This window comes from Magnolia sinica, chromosome 4 (genome assembly GCF_029962835.1).
Source record: "Magnolia sinica isolate HGM2019 chromosome 4, MsV1, whole genome shotgun sequence".
In the NCBI taxonomy this organism is placed as follows: domain Eukaryota; kingdom Viridiplantae; phylum Streptophyta; class Magnoliopsida; order Magnoliales; family Magnoliaceae; genus Magnolia; species Magnolia sinica.
Genome location: NC_080576.1, coordinates 103,771,017 through 103,796,913, shown reverse-complemented (window position 1 = coordinate 103,796,913; position 25,897 = coordinate 103,771,017). Strand labels below are relative to the sequence as shown.

General features: G+C 41.1%; 1 protein-coding gene across 2 annotated transcripts in view; it reads left to right on the top strand.

Annotated features, from left to right (window-relative positions):
* Nucleotides 1-22,167, top strand: part of LOC131243591 (peroxisomal membrane protein PEX14-like) — an 83,227-nt gene extending 61,060 nt beyond the window's left edge. The window contains exons 4-8 of one of the 2 annotated variants that reach the window (XM_058243055.1): nt 444-613; nt 1,704-1,935; nt 2,186-2,242; nt 3,286-3,359; nt 20,197-22,167. In XM_058243055.1, coding sequence (XP_058099038.1) covers nt 444-613; nt 1,704-1,935; nt 2,186-2,242; nt 3,286-3,359; nt 20,197-20,418 — 755 coding nt within the window. In that variant the 3' untranslated portion in view covers nt 20,419-22,167. The remainder of the gene's footprint in view (nt 1-443; nt 614-1,703; nt 1,936-2,185; nt 2,243-3,285; nt 3,360-20,196) is intronic. The other variant, XM_058243056.1, reaches the window with a different exon arrangement.
* The last annotated feature ends 3,730 nt before the right edge of the window (nt 22,168-25,897 follow it).

Genomic DNA, 25,897 nt, shown 5'->3' with positions numbered 1-25,897 from the left:
ACCACATGCTAGTATGTTCACCATTCACGCATGTGAGATCCAAGCCTTTCATAAGTTAGGCCATCCATGTAGATGTCCTTGCCCATAAAGCAGGCCGATTTGCTCATCAGGTGAGCTACACAATGTACAGAAGAAGTGGGCTAACAATAGAATTGCCAAATGTGCACATTAAACATGCATTTGTGGCCTGCTAGATGAGCGGACTGCCCTTATTTTTTTGGCCAGGGCATCGAGACGATGGGGTCTGCTCCTGTTGTACATTAGATGAGTGTGCTGATGAGCACATTGGATCACATATATACATGGCCATGAGTGCATTGGTGAGTCCCGTTTGCATCTATCTGCCATCATGGTGTATTGAAATAGCTGCCCACTCAATCTTCATGAATCTATCAATATTTTCTTCTATTGCTAACAGATGGCCTGTTGAAACTTGAAATCAGCCACAGATACGAAGCCCCAAGTTCCTGCTCAAACTCCACAGCCTGCAGCAGCTCCTATCAGTGGTGATTTTGCAGTCTCAACCTTGCAGCGTCCAAGATTTCAGTTGTCACATGCTGTTCTTGCCGCAGTTCTTGCTGCTTCAGGTGCTGGAAGTGTTATGCTCTTCAAGGTATCAGAAGGCCACTACTGTCTATTGTTTCCATATAGTCAAATCCCCAGTAATTTTGTATGACGATTAGTGTAGTCAAAGACGTTCCAGGTGCATGCCTAGGTGTTTTGGCCTGTTGCCCTTGCCTGGGTCCTGGTTGAGGCATTTTCTTTAGGTGTGTGCCTAGCACTTGGCGCCTTGGTGCACCTGAAGCACCTGCGGGTTTTTATGTGAATTTTTTGGGTACCTCATACGTATGGTTTTTTTTTTAGTATTTTACTGCCCAATAAGGGTGGAAATTTTTATTTTTTTAAAGGGTTTTTAAACCCAATTTCAACAATTTTTCTCATTTCTTTTGATATTAAAGCTTGAGATATTTCTCGTTTCTTTTTCTTCTTGATTTCTTTCTTTTAATACCATGTCAAGATTGTCACATTGATCTTCCTAAAAGCAATTTGAGCTTTTGTTGGTGCTATCCAAGATAATTTAAGGTAATTTGAGGACTAGGGGAAAATAGGAAAATTTAAGTTAGAGGAATTGGGGATTTGGAAAAACTAGATTATAGGGTTTTGCAATTTTGGGATTTTGGCAAAACTGTAGTCTTGGATTGGTGAATTTGGGGGATCGGCGGAAAATGGAGAACTTAGGGCTACGATTTTGGGAAATTGAGAAATTAGAATTTAGACTTGGGGAATTTAAGGAAAATTAGGGATGTGCCTAGAATCTCTAGGTTTTAGCCTAGATGCACCTAGGCATTTTGAGCACTATAGGGGCAGGTCGACCTGTTGCCTTCAACTACACTGATGACAATGTCAACCTATTAACAGCATAAATCTTTCTTTTTTTTTTTCAAAGTTTTCTTGGGTTGGATTCATATTTCATGTACATGTGAGGGACACCCGAGACATATTTCAGATTGCTTCGATGTTTCATGTTTGTTTAGGCAAATCCTGCTGAGCTCACATGCACGTTTATGGGAAATGCAAGCCATGCATTTGATGGGTCACTGTGGAACATGCATTTATGAAAGTATGGAATGCTTTAAAGGATTTGTCAGCAGTCCACATTCAATCTAAGTCTGTGCCCATCTTATAACATATTCCTTGAACAGAATGTTGTTGTTTCGAGGCTGAAATCCTGGATTCTTAAAGTTGTAACGAAAGAAGATGGTTCTGAAAAGAAAGAAAACGCAAGGCCGACTTTGACTGAAGAAGCCGTAGCAGCTTTAAAAGAACTTGCAGCAGCTGCAAAAGACGCTGCAGCATCAACAAGAGCTGCTGCTGGAGCTACTTCTGATGTAGCCAAAGCTTGTCAAGAAATGCTGAGAAATTCAAAAAATAAAGGTCGGTCAAATGAAAAAACTTTAAACCTGATAATTTCTGCTATAATTTCCCTTAAAAATTCCCTTTTCCTTTGTTTTGAGTTTGTTATACTTACAGGTGGTATTGTGTGATCCTCAGCTGAAGAATATGTGTAGTATCATCTTTGGGTTGAGTGATCCACATATGCTCAGGTCAAGGATTGTGGAATTCAATTTGTTATAGATGAATGCTGATATTCAACAACATTTGTTTTCCATCGCTCCCTTCTCAGAGGGGAAGTACCCTGAAGCGTTAGTGGAGCAACTTGTCCTATTAGTGGCTGCAAACTGTAAATTTGTTTTATTGGTTTTCTTACGTTTGGTTCAACCAAAAATAATTCTTTCTTGGCATCTCTACTTGTTCATAATAAAGTGTCATGTTATTGAAATCTATTATTCGATTTAACATTGTCAGAACTCACTGTTTATCAGTGACGGTAAGAAGGCATGTGGGATGCATCACCTTCAGAATGTGATCGTAAATCATTTCATCTGGAGGGGTTTGCTAGCCCCACATGCACCTTTACATTTGGCACATGTGCCAACCGGCATGTGTGCGGGATATGAGTAATGCATAAGGTGGGCCCCTGCTTTCAAGATGACCTGGCGCTAACATCAGGCCAATCCACTCTTCAGGCAAGTCAAACATGTGCGCTGAATTCGGAACATTGTCTTCGTACAGGCGTGCCTTCCTGATGATTGGTTGAGGCTGACTTTTGTACCAGATAATGCAGTGGAACTCACCTTATGCACTGGTCATAAATCCCCCACATTGCCAACTTGCCTTGTGTGAAGGTGAGAGATTCAGTGATTTGTTGATTCTGCATTAGGTATGCAACTATTCACGTCTAATCTTTCCTGTCATTGGTTTTTCTCCCAATTCCAGTGATTTTCAGTGGCTGTCATTTCTGTGCTATTTATTTTACTGTCTTGCACACATCTCTCCAAATGAGAACTTTCTTTGGGATAATGAGAATGACAGAATCCATATTTTCCTATAAGAGGAATCATTGAGAGTGAATAGTATCCTTATGTGCAAGTACATAGAAGCGGGTCCATCATTTGCTGAATATGACCGACCGTCAATCCAAAGGTCCCCAATTTGGATGCTGGAGGAGAATCTCCCAGATTGAAAATGGTTACCATTTGAACATTGGGGCCCATCAGTTCAACAATCTGGAACACTGAAAACGTCAGGACACTATTCACTTCCCCATAGTTCCTCTTCTTATAACTTTTCTTTGAGAGATGTTTCTACTAACCCTGTCATTAATAACAGGGACACTAATAGTCCTAGTTACCGACTAGTTGATTCTATATGGTCTTTTTTCAGTGCCGAGTATCAACACAAGGAGAGTCTTCCATGCTGACCAAGTAGATCCTGAGCCCTCTGTTATGGCGTTGAAGGTGAAGTAGGAGTATCTTAATGTCTCTATGTAATTTCTGACAAACTAACAGAAAAGATGGAGATGCCACCAGTACTGTCTATGTTAGCAATCAACCATTGAATATCTGTACGAGAGGTACACATTCACACAATCCAAACTATCTGTACGAGAGGTACACATTCACACAATCCAAACTTTGCATCTGTTGAGCCCTATGGGATGCGCATGTGCCAAATTTCACGGAGGTTGGGTGATCCTAACTAGTTATTGGAGCACTCTTTAAGGATTAAAAATTGGCGGATTGGAAAAAGCCCAGCCAACAGTCAATGTTCTGTGGGAAAAAATCCTTCAGTAGATGACCAGTGTCATCTGGGGGTGCAACTTTTGGCATATGACCTATCCATGGGAGGGCACAATAGGCGAACTGTCCAAAGCATGGTTGAATGTGGACATTTTGTCTTATTTCTCTTTTTAACTGTCAATTTTGTAGGCCACAAATCAAAAGGTCACAATTGTCCTATTGAGGAGATTTTGGGACATGATGCATCCACAGTGAGGCCCAAAGACCAGGGTTTTTTTTTTTCTAACTTGATTACCGAACTATGGGCCTACTAGTTAGAACTGAAACCAGCATATACTGAGCTGTGTAACTAACAGATCCTCTTTCACTTCTAGAAAATAGCTCGAGGAATGCTTAATACAAGAGACCCTTCTGTGCATTATCTTTAGAGTTATGGAGTGCGGGAACAAATGGTCTCTTGTTATAATAATTCCTCCAACTATATTCTTAAGAGTAAACAGGAATAAAGACTGAGAAACTTGGGGGCCCTGTTTCATCAGGAAGTGAATAGTTCCCCGATGCACCCAGTCCATACCAATGTTTTAAATAGCGAATAGCGTGTAGCATAGCGTTCACCTCTTTGAAGTATGAGGCGTAAGCTACATAGCGTGTAGCATAAGCTACAGGTTACTTCTAGATTTTTAATCAAATTTGCATGTGGTTGCACCAATTCATGATTATAATGAAATTAACAAAATTTCATCATATTTGGTGTAACCAAATGCAGCCTAAAGTAATAGGAAAGGGCAATGATTAAATATAAAGGTAAAAAAGGAGCAATGAAATTGATTTAATATTGTTACTTATATTATTTTGCTAAAAGCATTGAAAAGATCAAGTCATTTCTATTGAAAATAGGAATTTGTAACCAATCATTGAAAACATCGATTTTCATGTTGTAGTAAAAAATAACTTTTAATGTGAGCCACGTAGTGTATAGCATAGTCTATGTAGCATGTAGTGTATGCAAATTATCATGTAACATAGGCTACATGAGACTTAAGCTATTTTCATGAGCTACATAGCGTTAAGGCTAAGCTACACTACGTAGTGTAAACTACACGCTACATAGTATAGCTATAAACATTGGTCCATACAAATGGAGTCCGTGGTTCCCTAATGGTAATGTTGTGATGGGCTCCACTGTTGATGGGGCAGCTCCAATATTAATCCAGACTAGAGGACCTTAACCATTCTTAACGGTCTGTTTTTAGGTCACTGATCAAAGGCTTAGGATCTTCCAACTTGGAGTTTTTCTTGGGAATCCATCATGCATGATAGCTTCCATCAGATCGACAAACTGATCACAATACCATGCACCTTGCATGGACTGATGCATTGGATAGGTATGATTTTTCATGAAGATTAGTGTAAGATCTCATTTTGATGTGAGGGGTTTCTCGAAGCGAAAATGTAAAGCAATGTATGTTAGAGGGGTTTCTCGAGACGATTTCCGAGGTTATCGTAAAGGCAACTTTAGAAGGGCTTGGAGTGAGATTTCTAGTGGCATTAGTGATTATGAGAATGAAGATTCAAAGGAAGCTCGAGGGCGCACCTCTAAAGGGAGCTCTAGGGAAGGTTCTAGAGGATACTCCATAGATGCATTGAGAAATTTGGAGAGCGGGGGAGTTCGAGATTTCTCCAGAGACCAGAATAGAGTGATTGCGAGGGGGTGAGAGAATAATACTAGGTTGAATTGGAATTGTGGTAAATCTTCTCTCTGTAGGAGAGGTTCCTAGTCTAGGGGGACAGGTTCTAGGATGGGTAAAAGGCCGACTGGTATATCTTCCAGGAGTAGGGGATTGAGGAGAAGTAAGGGGTGAGAAGTAAGGATTAGTCCAAAGGTAAAGGGCTTGCATTCGTAAGGTTGAAAGGGACGGCTGACTCTGATCGGGATGTGGATGGAGGGGAATGGATTCCAATGGCAAAAGGTAGGAAGAGAGAACAAACGAGAGATAATAGGTCAGGAGGAGAGTCCTTAAAGAAATTGTCGACTATCTTTGTTAACCAATTCCCTGAGGAGTGGATGGAGATTAATTTCTTCCGGGTATTTAGACATTTTGGTAAGGTGAGGTAGGTGGTTATACTTAGGGTCAAATGGTCTTCTTACATTCAGGGGTTCGCCTTTGTTAGGATTGATAACGAAGAGGAGCTTCATAAAGCTATTGAAGTAATGAAACGTAATATCGTAAGGAAGTCGGTGCCCAGATAGCCCTCTTCGGGTTGATGGTGGTGAATAAGTAGGGGAAAGAGGGTAAGGGTAGGAAGGGTGGTCGGCATCCTAAGGGTAGAGTGGCTTTCAGAATTTTGACTATTCTAGCAAGATTGGGTGTTGAGGGAAGTTTCCACGGAAGGGGTTCAATATCCTTCAAGGAGGTCATAGTGAGGGATCCTCCCCCTGCGGGTTGTTCCTCCAATTAGGTCCAGTTTCAAGTGATTTCTCCCTTTAAGGAATCTTCTCTGGCCCCTAGTCTCAAGTTCATTTCTATCAATGGTTCCAAGGTTAGAGTTCTCCTTCAAGTCATAGAAAAAGGTTGGTCCACTTTGCAATGGATCTTAGTTGTGACAATGTAGGTGGGTTACTCAGTCTTTGATTTTGATTTATTGGCTTATCCATTCTTTCAACTTGTTGGAGGAGAACTTCCTTCTCTGGAAATTGTCTGAGAATGTTTTTTGGGTGTCCCTCCAACCTTCAAAGAACATTGATCAAGTCATTCTTACCAATCAAGTATGTCGGAGTGGTCCAATTCTTTCACTCTGTGTCGGCTGGTTGTTATTCGGATGTTCAAATATTTGGTTCCATCTATATGATCACCCCTTAGAGCTTTGGTCCAAAGAGGCGTAGGTGGTTATTGGCTCTTGTATAGGGGAGGGGACTAGTGTTGATGATGCTACTTTGAGGCGGAAGGAACTTAGATGGGCCAGGATCTATGTGCGGATTAAAATTTCAGCATTAGTTTTGTCTTTCATTCCTGTTTTGGAAGGGGAGGTGAAATTCTCTATTAGGGTGGTTTGTATGGAAGGTTCGGGGTGTTTTTTGGTAGTTACTCCCCTTAGAATTCGTGGTGATAGGCCGGAGAGAGTGTTTCCTTTGTTGGGGTGATTTGCAAATGATGTTGGTCCCGCGGCACCGCTCTCCCACGAACCACTTGATCCTTCGAGATGATCGTCTACGGTGAGATCTATTTTCCTAGTTTGCATGACTCCCACTTAATCAGCGGTGAGAACATTGCTCCAGGATTCTTCCATCTTTCCCTTTGAGAGACAGCCAGTGCCTTCTCTCTCCACCTTTCTATCAAGATCTTTTGTATCCTGACCTTGAAATGACTTGCGTCAGAGGTGGGCCTACTTTGTGGAGGGTTACGATTTCCCCTTAGATGGGCATATGATGTTTTCTGTAACGGTAAAAGTGGTTGTAACGGCCACCACCGTTACATTTACTATATGGGTTGCAACGGCTGTTACGGCCCCCATAACGGCCATTACAGTCTCTTTTTTATTAGAAGGAAAAAACTCGAAAAACCTGTATCTGGCCCATAATGTTGAATTTTTTATTTTTATTTTTCAAAAAACCTATATCTGCCCCGTAACAAACCATTACTGGGCTATTATGGCCTTTATAAGGGGTGTAACGGGCCTTTAATGATGGTTACATGTCATTTTTTTGCATAACGGTTGTTACAACCTTTACGACCTCGTAATGTGTAATGGTTTCCACCGTTACCTTTACATAATGGCCTTTACAGTCACGTAACGGCCTTTACGGCACACCATGGGCCCATTTAATGTTCGGGCACGGATGTTGCCATGTCAGTTTGGTGGCATCCTTACTACCAATGCCCTTCATGTCTTGAGTGAGGAGAATTAGCCACACGTTGTTTTTTTTTATTATAGAACCTCTGGAGGAGGACAAGTGGACATGAGAAGATTTGCACCGGATCCTCAAGCATTAATTAAAGGCATTGTCTCAAGCAGTGAGGTGTATACGTGTCATTGCAAGAGGGTGAGTACGCCACCTTCTGATGTCGAGGCCTTTGCGGACTAGACACATAATAGCCAAGCTAATGGTGACGGTATGTTGACAATGGTACATTTTTGCATTTATGGGTCTAAGGACGAGTGCTATTCCACTGTTAGAACAGTCATTTAGAGCCTTAGAACAGTCATTGAGAGCCTTACGCATCTCTATCGGCTCTGATGAGGATAGTGGATTGCAGAGAAATGATCTCTTTTGCTTTTATGATGGACGGGGGTCTTTTTTAATTGAGGAGAGAAGTTATGATGCCTCTGGTAGTTCTAATGACACATGTATGGCCTCCCTAGTATCTTCGCTGGCTAGTATGGGGACTTGGGAGTTGAAGCTAGGTGTCATTTCCTTTTCGTTTGCCCGTGTGGATAACTTAGGTAGGTTTGCTCATGTGGGCAAATCATTCATTCCTCCCATGTGTGGCTCTCTTCCTTATTCCCCCATTTCCCTTATTCATTTGTAGTCCTTTCATACCCCGGTTTCCTCTGCCTTTCCTTTTCGTCAAGGGTCTCCTTCTCGGGTCAATCTTGGAATGTCTAAGGGAGTTAGTCATTCGAGGATCTATGATGCAGGACAATTAACCACTTTCTCTAAAAGCTCGAACTTTTAGAGCAAGTGGTTAATTGTCCTGCGTCAAATTGGTATTAGAGCGGGAGGTCTCGGGTTCGAGACTCCTCACCGGGGGTGATTAATGCAGGGGGAATTTCACACCGAACTCGAGTGGGGTTGCCTGTGGGATGCAGGGGCACACTCGAGGTGGGCGGCCCGTGTGAGGCGGGTGGCTCGTGAGAGGCGGGCCCCACCCATGTGATGCGGGTGGGTCATGTGAGGCGGTACCCATGTGATTTGGGGCCTACGAGGGGGCTTCGACTGAGGTCCTAACCCATGAGATGTGGGGCTTGGGCAGGACAATTGACCACTTACTCTAAAAGCTCTAACTGTTAGAGCATGGCGAATCAATTCATTTTTCTCATAGCCCAGGCCCCACATCTCATGGGTTAGGACCTCGGTCGAACCCCCCTCGTGGGCCCCAAATCATATGGGTACCGCCTCACACAAGCCACCCGAATCACACGGGTGGGGCCCACCTCTCACGAGCCACCCGCCTCACACGGGCCACCCACCTCGAGTGTGCCCCTGCATCCCATAGGCAACCCCACTCTAGCCAGATGTGAAAATGCCCCTGCATTAATCAATGGTTCTCTCGTTCTAGATCCTTTTTCTTTAGATGTTCCTGAACCTTTTCAATGGGGGTGGTTTTGATCCTATTGAGTGCGAGCTTCCTGGTCCTCGTGTTTATGATAATGCTTTGGATATTCCTCCCCTTCAATCCACCTTCTCTTTGGAGGATATTTGTATTCCTCCTAGTAATCTTCTCTCCCCAGTCCTTTCTCACACAAGTGTGGAGCTGTTAGGGATAGTGGTAGGTTAGGGAGGCTATTTGCCATGTTAGTAGGCAGCTTGGAGCGGTATTTGGAGACATATGAGGATTATGTGGCCCTCTTGCAGCTTATGGAATAGAGAGGTATAAGGCTTTTGTCAGGGGAAGTTCAAAGGAGATCCTCAAGGTGTAGTAAGGAATTTAGGGAGCTTATTAATTTGGGGGTTGACCTGGTTGGCCATCTCAATGTGTTTCCTCATAGTGAGAGGAGGGGGATGGGTTAGATTGATTGTCCAGTGAATATCCTTTCATGGAATGTTTGTGGACTCAATTTCCCTCAGAAGCGTGTCATGGTCAAGTTGGTCTATAAGCAGTCAAAAGTCAGTATTATTGTTATTTAAGAGTTCAAGCTCCAGTATGTTGATAGGGGTATTATGGAGATTTTTTTGTTAATATTGTTTTCTAGGAGATCTCTTATTTGAAATGGATGTTTTCTTAGGTCTATTGTTCGAACCATCTATGATCGATGACAGCTTTCATGGTGTGCTAGGAGGGATTTTAACATCGCCCGTTTTGCTCACGAGAAACTTCATGGGGTTGTGTCTTTGTTGATTAGGTCCTCAGTCATAATATGGTGGACATCCTGATGGGAAGTGTTAGGTTTATTTGGTCTAATGGTCAAGCTTCCCCTGCTATGTCATTATTGGATAGGTTCCTAGTTTCTCTAGACTGGTTGCAAAAGCTTCCTTTATCCTGTTAGAGAGATCTTCCCAGGCCTGTGTCAGATCATTGTCATGTCTTGTTGGAGGTGAAAAAAACCCAAGCCTTTCATATTCGAGTTGGTGTGGTTGGAGGTTGAAGGCTTTCAAACCATAGTCGTTAAGTGGTGATCTTCCTTCAAATTTGAGGGTTGTGTGGGTTTCAAGTTATTCAAAAAGCTAAAGTTGTTAAAGGCTAAACTTTTTACTTGGAAGCAAGAAGTCTTTGGCCTTAGGGAGCTCAAGATGGATTCGTTGTTAAATGATATCCAGGCACTGGATATTAAGGAGGATGGAGGTCTACTAACAGAATCTAAGGGTGCCACCAAAGATAAGTTATCCTTTGGTTATCTGTCTAGGGTGAAAGAGGTGATCAAGTGGCACCAACGCTCGCGAGCTATTCTGCCAAAAGATGGTAATAAAAGCACCAATTTTTTTCATGGGATAGCTAGCGCTAGGGCTACTACCAATTGTATCTGCTTGTTTGTTGTCGATGTTTCCATGTTGGTTGACAAGGGTCTTATCGAAAAGGCTAGTGTTAAGTTTTATGAAGTCTTGCTTTTGGATGATGGTATCGAGAGGCTTAATCTTGATAATCACGCTTTTGATTCTATTTCCTTAGAAGAGGCTAAGGCTTTTGCGGTCCCCGTACAGATCGAGGAAATCAAGGAAGCTGTGTGGGATTTGGGGAGGGATAAAGGTTGGGTCCAGATGGCTTCCCAATAGTCTTCTTCCAATAGTAGAGAATGGTTTAATCATTATAATGTGAAGAAAAGAGGAGAAATTGAGAGAGGAGGAGAGTTTGGGAAAGATGTTGTGTTAGGCTATCTTGCCCTAACACAATATTTTATTATAATAGAGCATATAGTACACCGCAGGAAAAGAGGAAAGTGTGCAAATGAACTTACACCAAAAAGGGCCACTACACTATACACTAGCATTCTCTATACTCCCCCTCAAGTTGGAGCATAGATGTTGATCATGCCTAACTTGTCACGAACACGATGAAGAGCATCTCGACTTAAGGACTTTGTAAGAACATCAACAAGTTGATCCCTAGATCGAACAAAAGGAGTGACGATTTCCTTAGAAGCTACTTTCTCCCGAATAAAGTGACAGTCGACCTCAATATGCTTGCTTCGCTCGTGGAAAACCGGGTTACGAACAATATGGATGGCCACTTGGTTGTCACAATGAAGAGGAACATGATCCGAATGAGGAAAGTCAAGTTCTTCAAGAAGGTTGCGAAGCCACACGAGCTCACACATCGCATGAGCCATATCACGATATTCCGCTTTAAGCGAGGACCAAGCAACAACTGGTTGCTTTTTGCTCTTCCATGTTATAAGATTGCCACCTAGGAAGGTAGCCGGATGTAGAGCGGCGATCATAAGTACTACCTACACAATCAGCATCGGAATAGCCAGAAAGATGAAGATGACCATGTAACTGAAAGTGGTGGCCAAACCTGGGGCTGATTTTAGATACCGAAGTATGAGGTAAACAGCCGTGAGATGAGAAGTACGGAGAGCTTGCATGAATTGGCTAACAACGCCCACCACAAATGAGAGATCTGGGCAAGTAATAATCAGGTAAATAAGTCGGCCTACAAGTCGTTGATACATCCCGGGATCAGTAAGGAGAGCACCATCATCTGGTCGAAGCTTCTGCGAAGTATCCATAGGAGCGGTGGCAGGCTTGCACCCTAACATGTCGGTCTCCATGAGAAGATCGAGCGCATATTTTCGTTGTGACAAGACCAATCTGGATAATGAGTGGCCAACTTCAATTCCAAGGAAGTAGCAAAGAGGACCAAGGTCCTTGATCTCAAACTCAGTCTTCAAAAATTCTTTGACCTCTTTCATTCCAACCGAATCACTATGGGACAGAAAAATATCGTCCACATTGACAATGAGAACCATGATGCCCGTCGATCGACAACATATAAAGAGAGAATGATTTGCATGACTACGAACAAAGCCAAACTCCAAGAGAGCCTGATTGAATTTTTCGAACCATGCACATGGGGATTGTTTGAGTCCATAAAGAGCCTTCTTCAATCGACATACAAGCGCAGGGTTGTGAGAAGCAACAAAGCGAGGAGGTTGATGCATGTAAACTTCCTCTGCAAGGTCCCCATGGAGAAATGCATTCTTAACATCAAGTTGAAACAAGGGTCATGATAAATTAACAGCCAAGGAGATCACAACGCGAATCGAATTAAACTTAGCCACCAGAGAGAATGTCTCGAAGTAATCCACACCATGAGTCTGTGTGTAACCCTTAGCAGCAAGACGGGCTTTATAGCAATCAATGGAGCCATCTGGAAGAAACTTGATCGTATAAACCCATCTACACCCAACAGGTTTATGCCCTAAAGGAAGTGGCACAAGGTCCCAATTATGATTTTTCTCAAGAGCAGACATTTCTTCTATCATCGCCTTCGTCCAGTCAGGACTTTGAAGAGCATGTGAGAGAGACCGATGAATAGTCTGTGATGAAAGGGAAGCTGCAAACGACTGAAAAGACGGTGAAAGATGATCATATGAAATGAAATTACTAATGGGGTGTTGAGTACAAGATCGTGACCCTTTGCGTAAGGCAATAAAGAGATCTAAACTCGAGGTAGGAGAGTCACCTGAGCCAACATCCAAAGTGAGCAGAAGAGTGGATGACTGAGCATATGAAGATTGATCTCGACGATGATACACTCACAAAGGCTTAGGCTCACCCAAATCACCAACAAGATACTGAGCGGAGGGGAGAAGAGTTTCCCCATGATCACTAGTAGAAAGAGGAAGAGGATAAGAGTTATACTCCCCCTAACTCGTAAGAGGATCACAGAGAGATCGGCCTGGAGTTGAGAAAAAAGAAATATCCTCAAAGAAAGTTACATCGGCAGAGACATATTTCTTATGAGTCAATGGGTCAAAGCATTTACACCCTTTCTGACTCTGAGTATACCCTAGAAAGACACATTTAATTGCCCCGCGGCTAAGTGTATCATTACTTCCATCCAAAATTTGAACAAAGTATGTGTAACCAAAAACTTTAGGTAGTAAAGGAAATGGATTATCATGAGGATACAATATAGTAAATGAATATTTGTAAGACAGGATACGTGAGGGTATACGATTAATAAGAAAAGTAGCATTTAGAAGAGCATCGCCCCAAAAATGTTTAGGTAGGTGCATACCAAGTAGAAGGGTGCGAGCAACTTCAAGAAGATGACGATTCTTTTGTTCTGTAATACCATTTTGTTGAGATGTGCGGGCACACGACGTCCTAGACAAAATACCATGTTCCTCCAAGAAAGACAGAAAGGCATTAGACATGTATTCCCCTCCCCCCCATTATCAGAATGGAGGGTTTTGATGGAACATTGAAATTAAGTGCACACTTCATGATAAAACACTTTAAACGCATCAAACACTTCACTTTTAGATTTCAAAAGATAAATCCAAGTAATGCGTGAATAATCATCAATAAAGGTAACAAAATATCTAAATCCAAAAGTAGAGGTAACTGGAGCTGGTCCCCAAACATTCGAGTGAACCAAAACAAAAGGTTGAGATTTCTTTCCAGAAGAACTAGGAGGAAACGTAGCACGATGATGTTTAGAAAATTCACAAATATCACAACATAATGGTTTAGTGACAGATAAGGAGGAAAACAAAATTCGCAATCTAGCTATTGATGGGTGGCCTAAGTGGCAGTGCCACTAAGTCATGTACTCTCGATCTAGAGAAAGTGCACTAGAAGTGGCAACGAGTGTATTATCGAGAAGATAAACGCCTCCTTGCTCATGCCCCCTGCTAATCACTCTCTTCGTTTGTAGGTTCTGAAACAAACAATAAGAAGGGAAGAAGGTAATGGAACAATTTAATGATTTAGTAAGAAAGCTAACAAACAATAAGTTTAATGGAAAATGAGGCACATGTAAGACTGAGGACAGAGACAAGGAAGAAGAAAGAGGGGTGGAACCAATCCCATAGATGGAAGTTTGGGTTCCATCTGCAACTGTGACATACTGTGTCTCATATGGGAGAAGGAGAATAAGAGGAAAAGAATTGAGACTTACCAGTCATATGGGAGGAAGCTCCAGAGTCTATGACTCAGGAGGTAGGAGAGGATGACGCAAGAAGAGCAGTACCTGACTGGGCCAAAGGTGCGTGAGATGGCTCAGGAATATCATGAATGTGAAGCCGCATAAGGGCATCATATACAGCCCGAGAAATGATAAGAGACTCCCCTGATGTAGATTGCTCAGCTGTCGGGGTGGAAGACTGTGTCTCAGGGGCAATTGTGGATGCAACAGAAGTAGCAGCATATGTAGGACGACCATGTATCTGCCAACAATAATCAATAGTATGATTAGTTCCACCGCAATGTGAGCAAATGCGAGAACCATCACGTCCTCGTCCACGTGCACCACGACCACGAAGACTATGACTACGATCTCCCTCGCGGCCTCTACCACGACCACCAAAACCAGAAATACGCCCTAAACTCAAGGATGGTACCCGAAGGCCAAGAGAGGACTGATCGCCAGCAAGATGTGCTGAATGCTCTGGTGGCACAAATGAATGAGAAGGAAGAGTAGAGACAGTAGCACGCTGACACATGGCATAGACTGTCGTCAATGGGGGAAGAGGATCTTACATTACAACCCGATCTCGAACATGAAGATAATCAAAATTCAACCCAGCTAGGAACTGCATGATACAAGTATCATCCAACTGCTTATGAGCATGTTCATGATCCTCTTTACATTTGGAAGGAAAAGGCTGATACATATCCAACTCATCCCACATACCCTGAAGCGTCGAATAGCAATCTTTTAATGTTCTTGAGTTTTGCTGGAACCAACAATTTCTTGAATAAGCTGGAATACACGTGAAAAATTTTGAGATTCCGAGAACATATTATGAAGCGTATCCCAAATGCCTTTAGCCGAGGATAAAAACATCACTGAGTGGCTAATTGAGGAATCCATACTATTTAACAACCATACAATAATTCGATAATTCTCCTTTGTCCAAGACTTGTAGGTAACATCTGTAGAGCTTGGGGGATCATCCAAAATATACAACAACTTCTCACGGGCTCCTAAGAACACTTTTACAGATTGTGCCTATTGAAGATAGTTGTCACCATTGTTGTCAAATGCAATCGCATATGCGCATACTGTTGATAAAATCACATATGCCATGATGGCATATGCGATCCTGGCAAGTATGCCATGGCATACTTTTATATTCGATCGCATATGCGAGTATGCAATCGCATACTGCATATGCGATCGCATATTTCCCAATAGCGAAGAGCGGAAGATTTTTTTTATATATTTTTTCAAATTAGAGAACTTTTGCCTATAAATAGGCACTCATATCCCCTCCATTTTTACTATTCTTTACTCCAAAGCTCTAAATCTCTTACTCTTTCTCTCTTACACCTCTTTCTTTCTTACTCTAATCTCTCTGCAATTATTTCAATTATGTTTATTTTTTGCATTTTATAAGTTGTGCTTACTTTTTGTAAATTAAGTTGTAAGTTGTTTCAAGTTATCCATTTATCATTAAAATTTCTTTGTTCGAAGCTTATAATAATTAGTTATCTTTTAATGTAGCTTGGTAATTGTTTTGTTAAAATTTATATAATATAATATAAGTAATTAAATATATCACTTAATGAAACACTCAAACTATAATGAAATAAGTAAAATAACCCAATCCAATCATGTGTACCAATTAGATGAGTTTTTCCTTTTTTCTTCTTTTTTTAATAGAATTTTTAGATTTAAAAATAATAATAATAATAATAATAAATGCCATGGCATATGCGATTGTGCGATCGCATATGCGAACAACATATGTTGATTGCATGCAATCGCATATACGATTTGACAACATTGGTTGTTACCATTCAACTTAGTGGAGGTAATCTGCAAGGGGTTAGATTCAACAGACCCTATGCCAAGAGATAAGGGCCCTTTGTTAGCCATAGGAGAGTCCAAGAGAGATAAACCTATGCCAAGAGAGGCCCTATGCCAAGAAGAATTGATTCAAATAACTCTATCTCACTCAATCTTTCAAGATAATAAGATATAAACCTCCAACAAATAGCAATCATCCAAAATAACATGAAACGCAGTAAAAAATGGCTCAACCGAGTGAAAAACGGCCCAGCCGCATGTCCATTTGAGGTTAAAACCCTCTCAAACATGGATCTTAGGTAAAAACTCCTCCCTGGGTAGCTTGGGAGGGAGATTTCGGTCCATCTTGAGCAAAGAAACCAAAGAAAAGCTTACCAATTTGAGGTAGATCGAAGAAAAATGGAAAAGGGGCCTGATTTTTTAATTTCTCTATTTTGCCTAAAATACCATGAAAGAAGGTCCAAAAAATTATGAAAAAATCATGACAAATCTTCTAAAATCAAGATCTATCAAACCCCTAAACTTTTAGCTCAAACGGAGTCTATGCATTCATACAATGCTGACGTCAGCCGTACAGCTGCTGACGTTAGCAATGTGACGTGTCGCCTCTCAATTTGCGGAATGCCTGGATCTATGCTCTGATACCAAGTAGAGAATGGTTTGATGATTATAATGTGAAGAAAAGAGGAGAAATTGAGAGAGAAGAAGTAGGAGAGTTTGAGAAAGATGTTGTGTTAGGCTATCTTGCCCTAACACACAATATTTTATTATAATAGAGCATATAGTACACCACAGGAGGAGGAAAGTGTGCAAATGCACTTAAACCAAAAAGGGCCACTACGCTATACACTAGCATTCTCTATACCAATCTTTATGGGATCTTGCCAAACTAGATTTGCTAGCTTTTGCTGTAGAATTCTCTGATTCGAGTGGCATTGCGATTGAGCTGGGCCATTCTTTCTTGGCCCTTATTTCCAAACTGGAAGTGCGAATTGCCTTGAGAATTTCAAACCCATTAGTCTTATCGGGAGTCCTCATAATCAAAAAAAATCTTAGCCAAAGAATCAGGTTGGTTCTCCCTAAGGTGCTTTCGCTCTTGCGGAGTGCTTTTATAGCTTGGAGATAGATCCCCAATAGCGCCCTCATTGCACATTCAATTCTTGACTCAAGGAGGGGGAGGTAGGGTATAATTTGCATATTGGATCTTGAAAAAGACTTATGATCATGTGGAGTTGTCCTTCTTAGATTAGATGTTGGATCATCTAGGTTTTGGGGTTAAGTGGAGGAAATGGATTTAGTCATGTGTTTCTTCTCCTAAATGCTCAGTGCTGATTAACGGATCTCCATGTAGTTTTTTTTTTTTTTTTAAGCTTCTCAAGGCCTTCATCAAGGGGATCCTCTTTCTCTATTCCTATTTGTATTGGTGGTTGAAGCCCTGAGTAAGATGTTAGTTAAGGGTCAAGCTGAGGGTATTTTTAGAGGCTTTCATGTGGAAAATTCTCCTTAGGTGATTAACTATCTTCTGTTGCAGATGATACCCTCTTATTCTGTAAGGCTTCTGAGTGTATGGTGGCTAATTTGTGGATCGATATCAGGTGGTTCGAAATGGTTTCAGGCCTTAATATTAACCTTGCTAAGAGTTAGCTTTTGGGTAGCAATATCTCTTGGGATGAGGTGTCTCTTTTAGCTAATGTCTTTGGGTGTTAGGCTAGTTCATACCCTTCGTCCTATCTGGGCCTTCCTTTGTGTTTGGGTAACAGGGTGGTTGAGAGAATGGAGAGGAAGCCTTCTCCTTGAAAAAATAAGCTTCTCTCCCTTGGTGGTAGGATTACCATCATTAAAGCTTCCCTCTCTAATCTCCTTATCTATTTCTTATCTCTGTTTCAGGGCCCTAAGTCTGTGTTTTCGCGGATTGACAGGCTTAGGAGGGATTTCCTGTGGCAAGGGGTTGCTTCCACTAGGAAATTTCACTTGCTTAATTAGAAAGAGGTTTATGTTGTTAAGCAAATGGGTCTTTTCCTGTGAAGGAAGCCACAGCTGCCAAATGTGCTTCCTCCCCTAGGGATTGGTTGATCAGAGATTAGTCCCTCTATAGGGTTTCCTTTTTGTGGAAGTCGGTGGCTCGTGTTGCTCTGTTGGTAACATAGGGTCAGAGTTTCACTATTGTGAAGGGTCTAGGGTTAGATTATGGGAGGATATGTGGAGATTCTTCTCTTCAATCAACCTTCCCTGCCCTGGCCAATTTCTGTCCAGCAGTCGATATCTCTGTTGCTAGTTGTTTTTCTGCTCCGGATTCCAGAGGAGTGTGGCTTCCCCCTTGTCGCTGGAACTAGAGTGATTTGGAATTCGATTATCTGTTAGGCCTTTTGTCTCGTTTGCAGGGGATTTTCCTTGCACTGGGAGTGAAGGACTCACTCATGTGGCACTTCAGCGCGTCTAGAACTTTTTCTATGCATTCGTTCTACTCGGTGTTGTCCCAATCCGAGCCAAGAGATGTCAGAAGCCATGCGACTTCCATTTGTTCCTACGGAGCTCCACCAAAAATCATGGCCTCTGCATGGTGGGAGGAATATGATTCCCACAATTGACAATTTGCACAAAAGTTCTTTGGTGCTTCCCAATGCTTGTCCTCTCTCCTCATGTGCTGAGGAGTCTGTTGACCATATTTTCATCCACTGTTCCTTTTCCCATGTGGCAGGGCTTGGAGCTACCAGATGAAGGATTGCTTTGCTTGCTCTCTTATGGTCCATTTGGATTGAAAGAAACAATCGCTACTACTGTAATTTGGAAGGTTCTGCTGTCGGTGTTGATAATCGAATGGATTTGTATAGTGGGGAGTGGGCTTCCTAAGTTGTATGTGGGGCTTTGGGGTAAGCAGGGCAGGGCGGGGCGGGGTGGGGTGGGGCCTCTGTTGTATTTTTTTGTTTTCCTTTTCCTCCCCTTTGGTTTTCCTTCCCCACCCCCCCCTTTGGTTTTCATTTTTTGGTCTTTGCCCTCAATAATATTGCATCATCTTTTAATTTAATTTTTTTTTAAAAGCCCATTTTTATGCAAATAGAACAATCAATTTTTCAAGTTGAAAAACCGGAGAAAGGTGCATGCATCAAATACGATGGGTGCAAATATCATTTCCCTAACAAAAGGCTATTTACTGCTTGTCAGTTTCAAATTTTATCTTTGTATAAATAGATTGAACCTACCAAGTTCTAAATCTACTCATTAGAGAGATTTTGGATCCTACTCTGTTCAGTGTGTGAGATCCAAGCTGTTTATTAGGTGGGTCTCACCATGTATGTGTCTTGGCCTGAAAATCAGGACACTTCAGGAAGCAGGGTTGCCTGTGAAAGGCTTCCCCACTCTTTGAATTTTGATTTACTTCATAACCCCTGTGATCTATTACATGGTTCATTTTCACAGTATCAGGTGTATATATATTATGAGGTACTGTATATATCTGCCTGAACTACTGGCATGTTTTATTTGGGACAGCACTCCATACAGGGGGCCACCTCAGTGGTCCAGATTTCTCATCTGAGGCCTTGCCGTGGATGGAAAAGGAGTAAAGATTTCCTCCACAGAGCAATCCCTGCCATCTGATAGGTGGACTTACTGTTTGATAGAGTTTAAGCTAGTTATTCAGTGGCTAGGATCATCCATTGGAGTCTCCTTTCAGCACTGACCATATGCTGGCCCTGGATGATCAGTCTAGATTCCTGAAAGGTGGGATCTACCCTGGATGATCAGTCTAGATTTCTGAAAGGTGGGACCTGCGTTTGTGTAATGCTGTGCCAAATAACAGATGCCAGTGATGTCTGGCTGGGAATTACGTATTTCTTCATGTTATTCACCAACCATATAACAAAGCCTGTCCATTTTAGAATATAAGATCATCGGCTGTTTAATCCTTAAAATTATGTTGTGGTTCGTCGACGATCTAAATGCCATGGGCTGTCAGGAGCTAGCAAAGGCAAAAGTCATGGATAGCTTACATGTACATGGATTGGAGCTTTGCTAAGCCCACAGAAACCTTTGTGCACATGGCCACACGACAACTGAGGATCTGCGCCGGATATCTGAGCTATGCATCAGGTAGGCTCCACCATGTAGACGACCTGACCCAAAAATCAAACTAGCCTGGCCACACATGTATGTTGAATATGGATTGTTTTACTTCTTTTAGACCATGCATTTTATATGTATGTGTGTAGCCCACTCAGGCCCACCTGATGCATTGCTCAGTGTCTGATACGCTCTGTCACATGTGGAAGCTTATGTGTGCTTAGTAAAGCTTAGCCACCTATTTTACTAATAGGTGCCTAATTCTCTTTATCATCTTTCATGTGTGTGCTTAGTAAAGCTCCATGCTTTTGCCAAATAGGTGGCTAATTTTCTTCACCATCTCTTCTTTCTAACAGAGTGAGGAAAGTGGAAATGATGAAACACGGAAGCCCAGGCAACCATCTAACCTGGCAGTTTTACTGCGGGTCGAGGGATTACTGAAGAATTTAAATGACGAACTGAGTGATAGAGAAGAATCAAGGTATGCAGATAATATTCTGACTTTATTTGTTTTTTCTCATATTTGTATAGGTGACTTGCATAAAACTTTAGACCTTGCTTTACATAAAAATCATTAAAGGAAAAAGACCTTGCTTTATACACCTCATTTTTTGTCGCAAATCCTAAAATCAACTCGCAAAACGGATGGACCGGTGAATTTTTCACAACATCTAAGTGTGCCCCACCCACCATCCTTGTGCAGGAATTTCCTGCCGAAGGCTTTGGCATGAAATCCACGTAGAGTAACAGTCTGCTTTAAGCATCTTAAAATCGGGGTTTTTTTAATCTCATTCTTAGGGTTAATGCAACAATAGAAACTGTTGGTCTTCTTCTAAAAGAAAATGGTGATGTTGGAATTTTCAATGGCCGTGCATGCTGGAGGAAAATGTACATTGGGCATTGCCTCTTGGAGATAGTGTGTCGTGAACTTGCTGTACTGGTCAAATCAACTAAGGACATGAACTATCTCAAAGAGAGCGACTGAATCTGCAGCCACATCCTACCAAGAAATTCAGACATGTCTCCTTTTGGAGAGTGTTGAAAACAGGTGTGGCTTTTCAAATCTTCGCTGAGTTATTCTATTTGAGTATTTCTTTTTAAATGGTATTCAACAGTTTTGAGATATGTCTTCTATGGCATCGGAAAATTCCTTGATTGATAGTAAGCATGTTCTTTTAGAAACTTTTGATGGGCATCAATTAAAATGTGGGTTGAAGATGCTCTACCACATGACTCTGTGTGGCTTATGTAATAAATTTGTCAAAGCTCTTGGATTTGCATGAACCAGAGGAATTTGTCAGTCATCATAAGTAGGATGAAGATAACTACCTTAGTGGTACACTCACAAGTTTCAAGTACCCATTGCGGTGAAAAACCACTGTGGTGTGTGTGGGGTGTGTGTAAAAAAACGTAGGATGAAGATAACTACCTACCTTTGCGAAAAATTTATACCGGTGCACTATTAAATCGATTATATGATGTATTTTGTGATTACGGTGCGTTTGAACTTGTTAGCCCATGAGATCATCCCTTTAGATCATCTCTAAAGGGATTAAATGGATGAATTATTTCAAATGACGATGGTTAAAAGTTGCCTCGATCCTGAAAAGATTTTGAGAACTCCCTTTGTCATAGAACCAAGAAGCTATCCATGGAAAGCCTTATTGTGTGTATTCAGGAAAAAATAAATAAATAAAGAGGTATAAAAGGAAGTTTCGAATTCATCCCCAATAGGCTGGATCAGGGCCTTTTTCTGTGAGTCTTGATGGGCATGAGAGTTTATTTTGCTTGTTAATTCTTTTTTAAGCACGTTTGATATTTTTGGGTTGCAGCCCACTTTAATAAGACCGTTTCCATTGCAAGATACATGTACTTGATGCCTGGGCACGCCAACAGTATGGTACAGACGGTTTTATGCTTCTTAAAATTAAGTGTTTTTCTCTTGTTCATAGGGCTAATGCGGATAAGGGAGAAGAAGGAAGCTGAAGAGGAAAAGAGAGATGCTTAGGAGATAAGTCACATACATCGTCTCATGAGCCTAGGCTTTATTCATATACGAGATAAAAAGGAGCATAGGCCTGGAGACAGCCAAGCCCACAAAAAAAAAAAAACATATATATACCCACACACTACTATTTTCTATACTCCCTCTCAAACTGGGCATGTATATTTTGTATACCGAGCTTATTACAAATTTGCTCTCCCATATTCCGAATTAACACCTCTGTAAAAAATGTTTCCCAGCTGGTACTTTGGCTAAACATTTTTGGTGACGGACAATATCTTTAGATGTGACCTCTCAAATAAAGTATCAGTCCACCTTTATATGTTTTGTCCTTTCATGAAATATTGGGTTATTTGCAATGTGGATAGCGGTCTAATTATTGCAATAAACCATAGGAGATGTGTAAAAAAGATTAATTTCTTGGTGAAGAGACCTCACTCAGATCATTTCAAAAACAGCATGGCCCATGGCCTTATATTCGGCCTTAGCGTTGGACCTGGCCACAATGTTCTGTTACACCATGTCACAAGATTACCTCTTATAAAGTACAATATCCTAAATGGATTACCTATCAATCATAGAGCCAGCCCAATCCACATGCATATGGGTCGAGTTGAAGGTGATTATTGGACGATAAAACAATCCTTGTCCAGAGGTTCCTTTCAAATAGTACAAAATACAAACCACCGCCTCTTAATGTTGTACTCTGGGCTGATGCATCTATCGACTAGTTTGCCATATCTGGCCCAGTTACTATAAGATAGATTAATTTCTTAATTAGTCAACAATATCTTTTGGATTCTTCTAAAAAGTCCCCTTGGTCATTTGCTAATTTACCATTCAGCTCTATTGGAGTGTCAGAGGATTTGCATATTTCTGTCTTTTCCAAGAGATGCAGATTATACTTCCAATAGTTTAGAGTAATCTTAGTAGTTGAGCGTGCCGCCTCTATTATAAGGAAGTACCTCAAAGTACCTGGTTCCCCAGTCTGGAACTGCTATTGAATATGCTGTTTGACATTAACAGTTCCAATTACATCATTGTCTGTGACTATGATGTCGATCAATACAAATAATCAAAATCGTTATTTATTTTACGCTTCACTTCACAAAAAAGGAGCGGTCCACATGACATTGATGAAAGCCAATATGGATAAGAGATTCATTGAGCTTCTCAAGCCACACGTGTAGTGATTGCTTCAGCCTATATATTGCCTTTTAAAGTTTACAAATGTTTCCCCTCTCCCTCCAAGTAACAAAACTTGGGTGCTACTCCATGTAAACTTTCTCCGATAAATCACCATGTAAGAGGACCTTCTTCATGTCCAGTTGACGTAGTGGCCAAGACCTGTTAGCTGCAATGGAGACCAACAATTGCACCGAGTTTGGCTTAGCCATAAGAGAGAATGTCTCATAATCCAACTCGATTGTCTGTGTATAACATTTCACCACGTGATGAGCCTTTAGTCTGACCAGAGTCTCATCCTGTTGGTATTTAATCCTAAAGACCCATCAACAACCTACCGTACATTTTTCAGGTGGTAAGGGAATCAATGTCCAAGTGCTAGTAAAATGCATCACCTGCATTTCGTCTTCCATGACCTGCTGCCAACTACGGTTAACTAAGGTATCTTGGTACGAACACATGATTAGACAAAGATAGAGTAAATGATTTGAAATAGGGAGAGGGATGCTATTATGAAATAAAGTCTTATATAGGATGCAATGTACAAGTGTTGCGCCTCATCTGTTTATAAGTGCAAGTACCTTTCTTGATGACCATTAGAAGATGAAAATCAAAATTTGTGGGAGACGAATCAACCAGGGTGAGGGGTGTAACAGCCCAGATTGTTGCCACTTAGGATTCCAAAAGTCTTTGTAAAGTTTATTGCTAGAATTATTTTACTCCATCACTTAGTGGTCTTTAATTCGTGATCCTAACGAAAACACAAGTATTACCATTAAAGGAACCATGCAAATTCAATTAGACATCCTTGGGAACCCATTGAATATACATGATCACCTAAATCTTAGGGCTAGCCTTGAGATCTAATTATCTAAAGCCCTGATCTAGCTGATATATAACTTACTAATCAAGATAACTGTAACTAAATGAAGATCCACTTAAAGCTAAGTTAACTAATGGTTTAGATCTTGACTATCCCACACACCTAAACCAAATTGACATAATCACTCTTCTAGCCAAAAATCAATGATTTACGATTATTAGGACTAAATCACCATTTTTATTAATTACGAATAGGTCACGCTATGAACTTAGCTAATAAAAACTCTAATCATCGTGTATAAGAAATCTTGTTGCTTAATTCATTTAAAAAATGCCTTGATTATCCAAACAAGCACTAGAACGCTCATTAGTGGGCTACTAAATTCGAAACTATATAAAGATGTTTATCGTAGCAGGCTTGACGTCCATCCTGGGAGATCGAGCCGAGATCGTGTTTCAAATCGTTTAACTTGAGCTTACAAGGCAAGTGCATGAGATGTACATATACCTTTGAAATTTATTAGGAACTTAAGTTATTTATCCTTATCTGAATCTTGATGAAGTTATGGCTTTTGGACCGTTATATTATGACTAAACTAAAGATATCAATGTAGGATATTAACCTTACCATATTTGTATAGCTACAACCACGATCAACCATCAATAGTCGTTGACCTAAAATAAGACCGTAATCGTTGATCGACGCATCCAGATGTCGGAACAGCCACACTCTTACGTAGATCCCCAATAAAGTCACATATTTCGTGACTTAGATCAATGCATGCATTTTCCTATGGGCCATGATAGTGAAGATTAACCTCCTAAAGGTTTAATACCCTTAACCCTTGGCCATGGGGCCATTTGCACTATTTCTAGTGTCTTAAATGAGTTGTTTTTGGGCAGCCCTTCACCCCACACGAATTCGTGCCCCAGAGAGGAGAGAAGAGAAGAAGAAGAGAAAGAAAAAGAGAGGGAGAGAGAGAGAGAGAGAGAGAGAGAGAGAGAGAGATGGTGGGTGAGTGCTTGTGAGGTTTAACATCTTCTTACCTTCTCCCCTTCAAAAAAAGCCCTAGCTACTTTCGGATCCTTCCATCAACAATAGGAGGTAAGGATTGAGTCATTCTTCCTAATCAAAGTCTTTTTAAGTTAAACCATATATATCTCACAATGGCTTTGGTATTTGATTAGGTACCGGTGGTTTTTTGGTAAACCCTAACCCTAGAAGTACCATAAACCGAGGAAAATCCTCCTAAGGTGCAGGCTATTCTCATAGGTTTACATTTATCAACCCTTAAGGGTGATATACTATGATCCCTTTTGATTCAGTAGGAACCCTTAAGTCAATTAGGCCCTAAATGCTTTACCCTAGAAATCTTTGATTTTGATAGAATTGGTAGCTAACATGTATGATGAAACGCTTGCTCATTTTAATGTTAACCTTGTTGGTGATTGATTAAAGTTTGTGATGATAATGGTAGATTTCAAGGATATTTAATGCGTTTATAGCCTTGAACATGTTCCTCGCAAATTTTGTTGTGACTTGATTATGGATATTTGCAAATTCCGATTGATGTTGCCTTAAGCTACAGTGTTTTGTTTGAGCTAAGCTTGAGATCCCTGTAAATGTCAAATAAATACTATATCATTGATTTGTCATATTCTATAAACTAGGTTATGTATAAAGAGGTCGAGCCTTGTTAAACCTTGACATGAGGGATGGTTGTCAAATTGGGCCATCCCAACTCATGTCGCTGATCGAGGTGGAACTCGAGCGATCGGTAGTAGTTGGAACTACATGGAATGCTTGCACCCAATGCCGGTCTATCCAGGGTTCCCCTTGGATAATCAGATTAATCCATTGCGTGGCTCGATCGCATATATGACCAATGTTTATGACACAATATGGAATCTAGGATACCCTTTTACTAACAAATGGGGTTCATTCATAACCATTAGTGCGATACAATTTAACAAGTCTTGAGGGTTGGACATGGTGGTATGGAATACCATGTCTGAGCTATCGGCCTACGATGGGGCAACGGGCC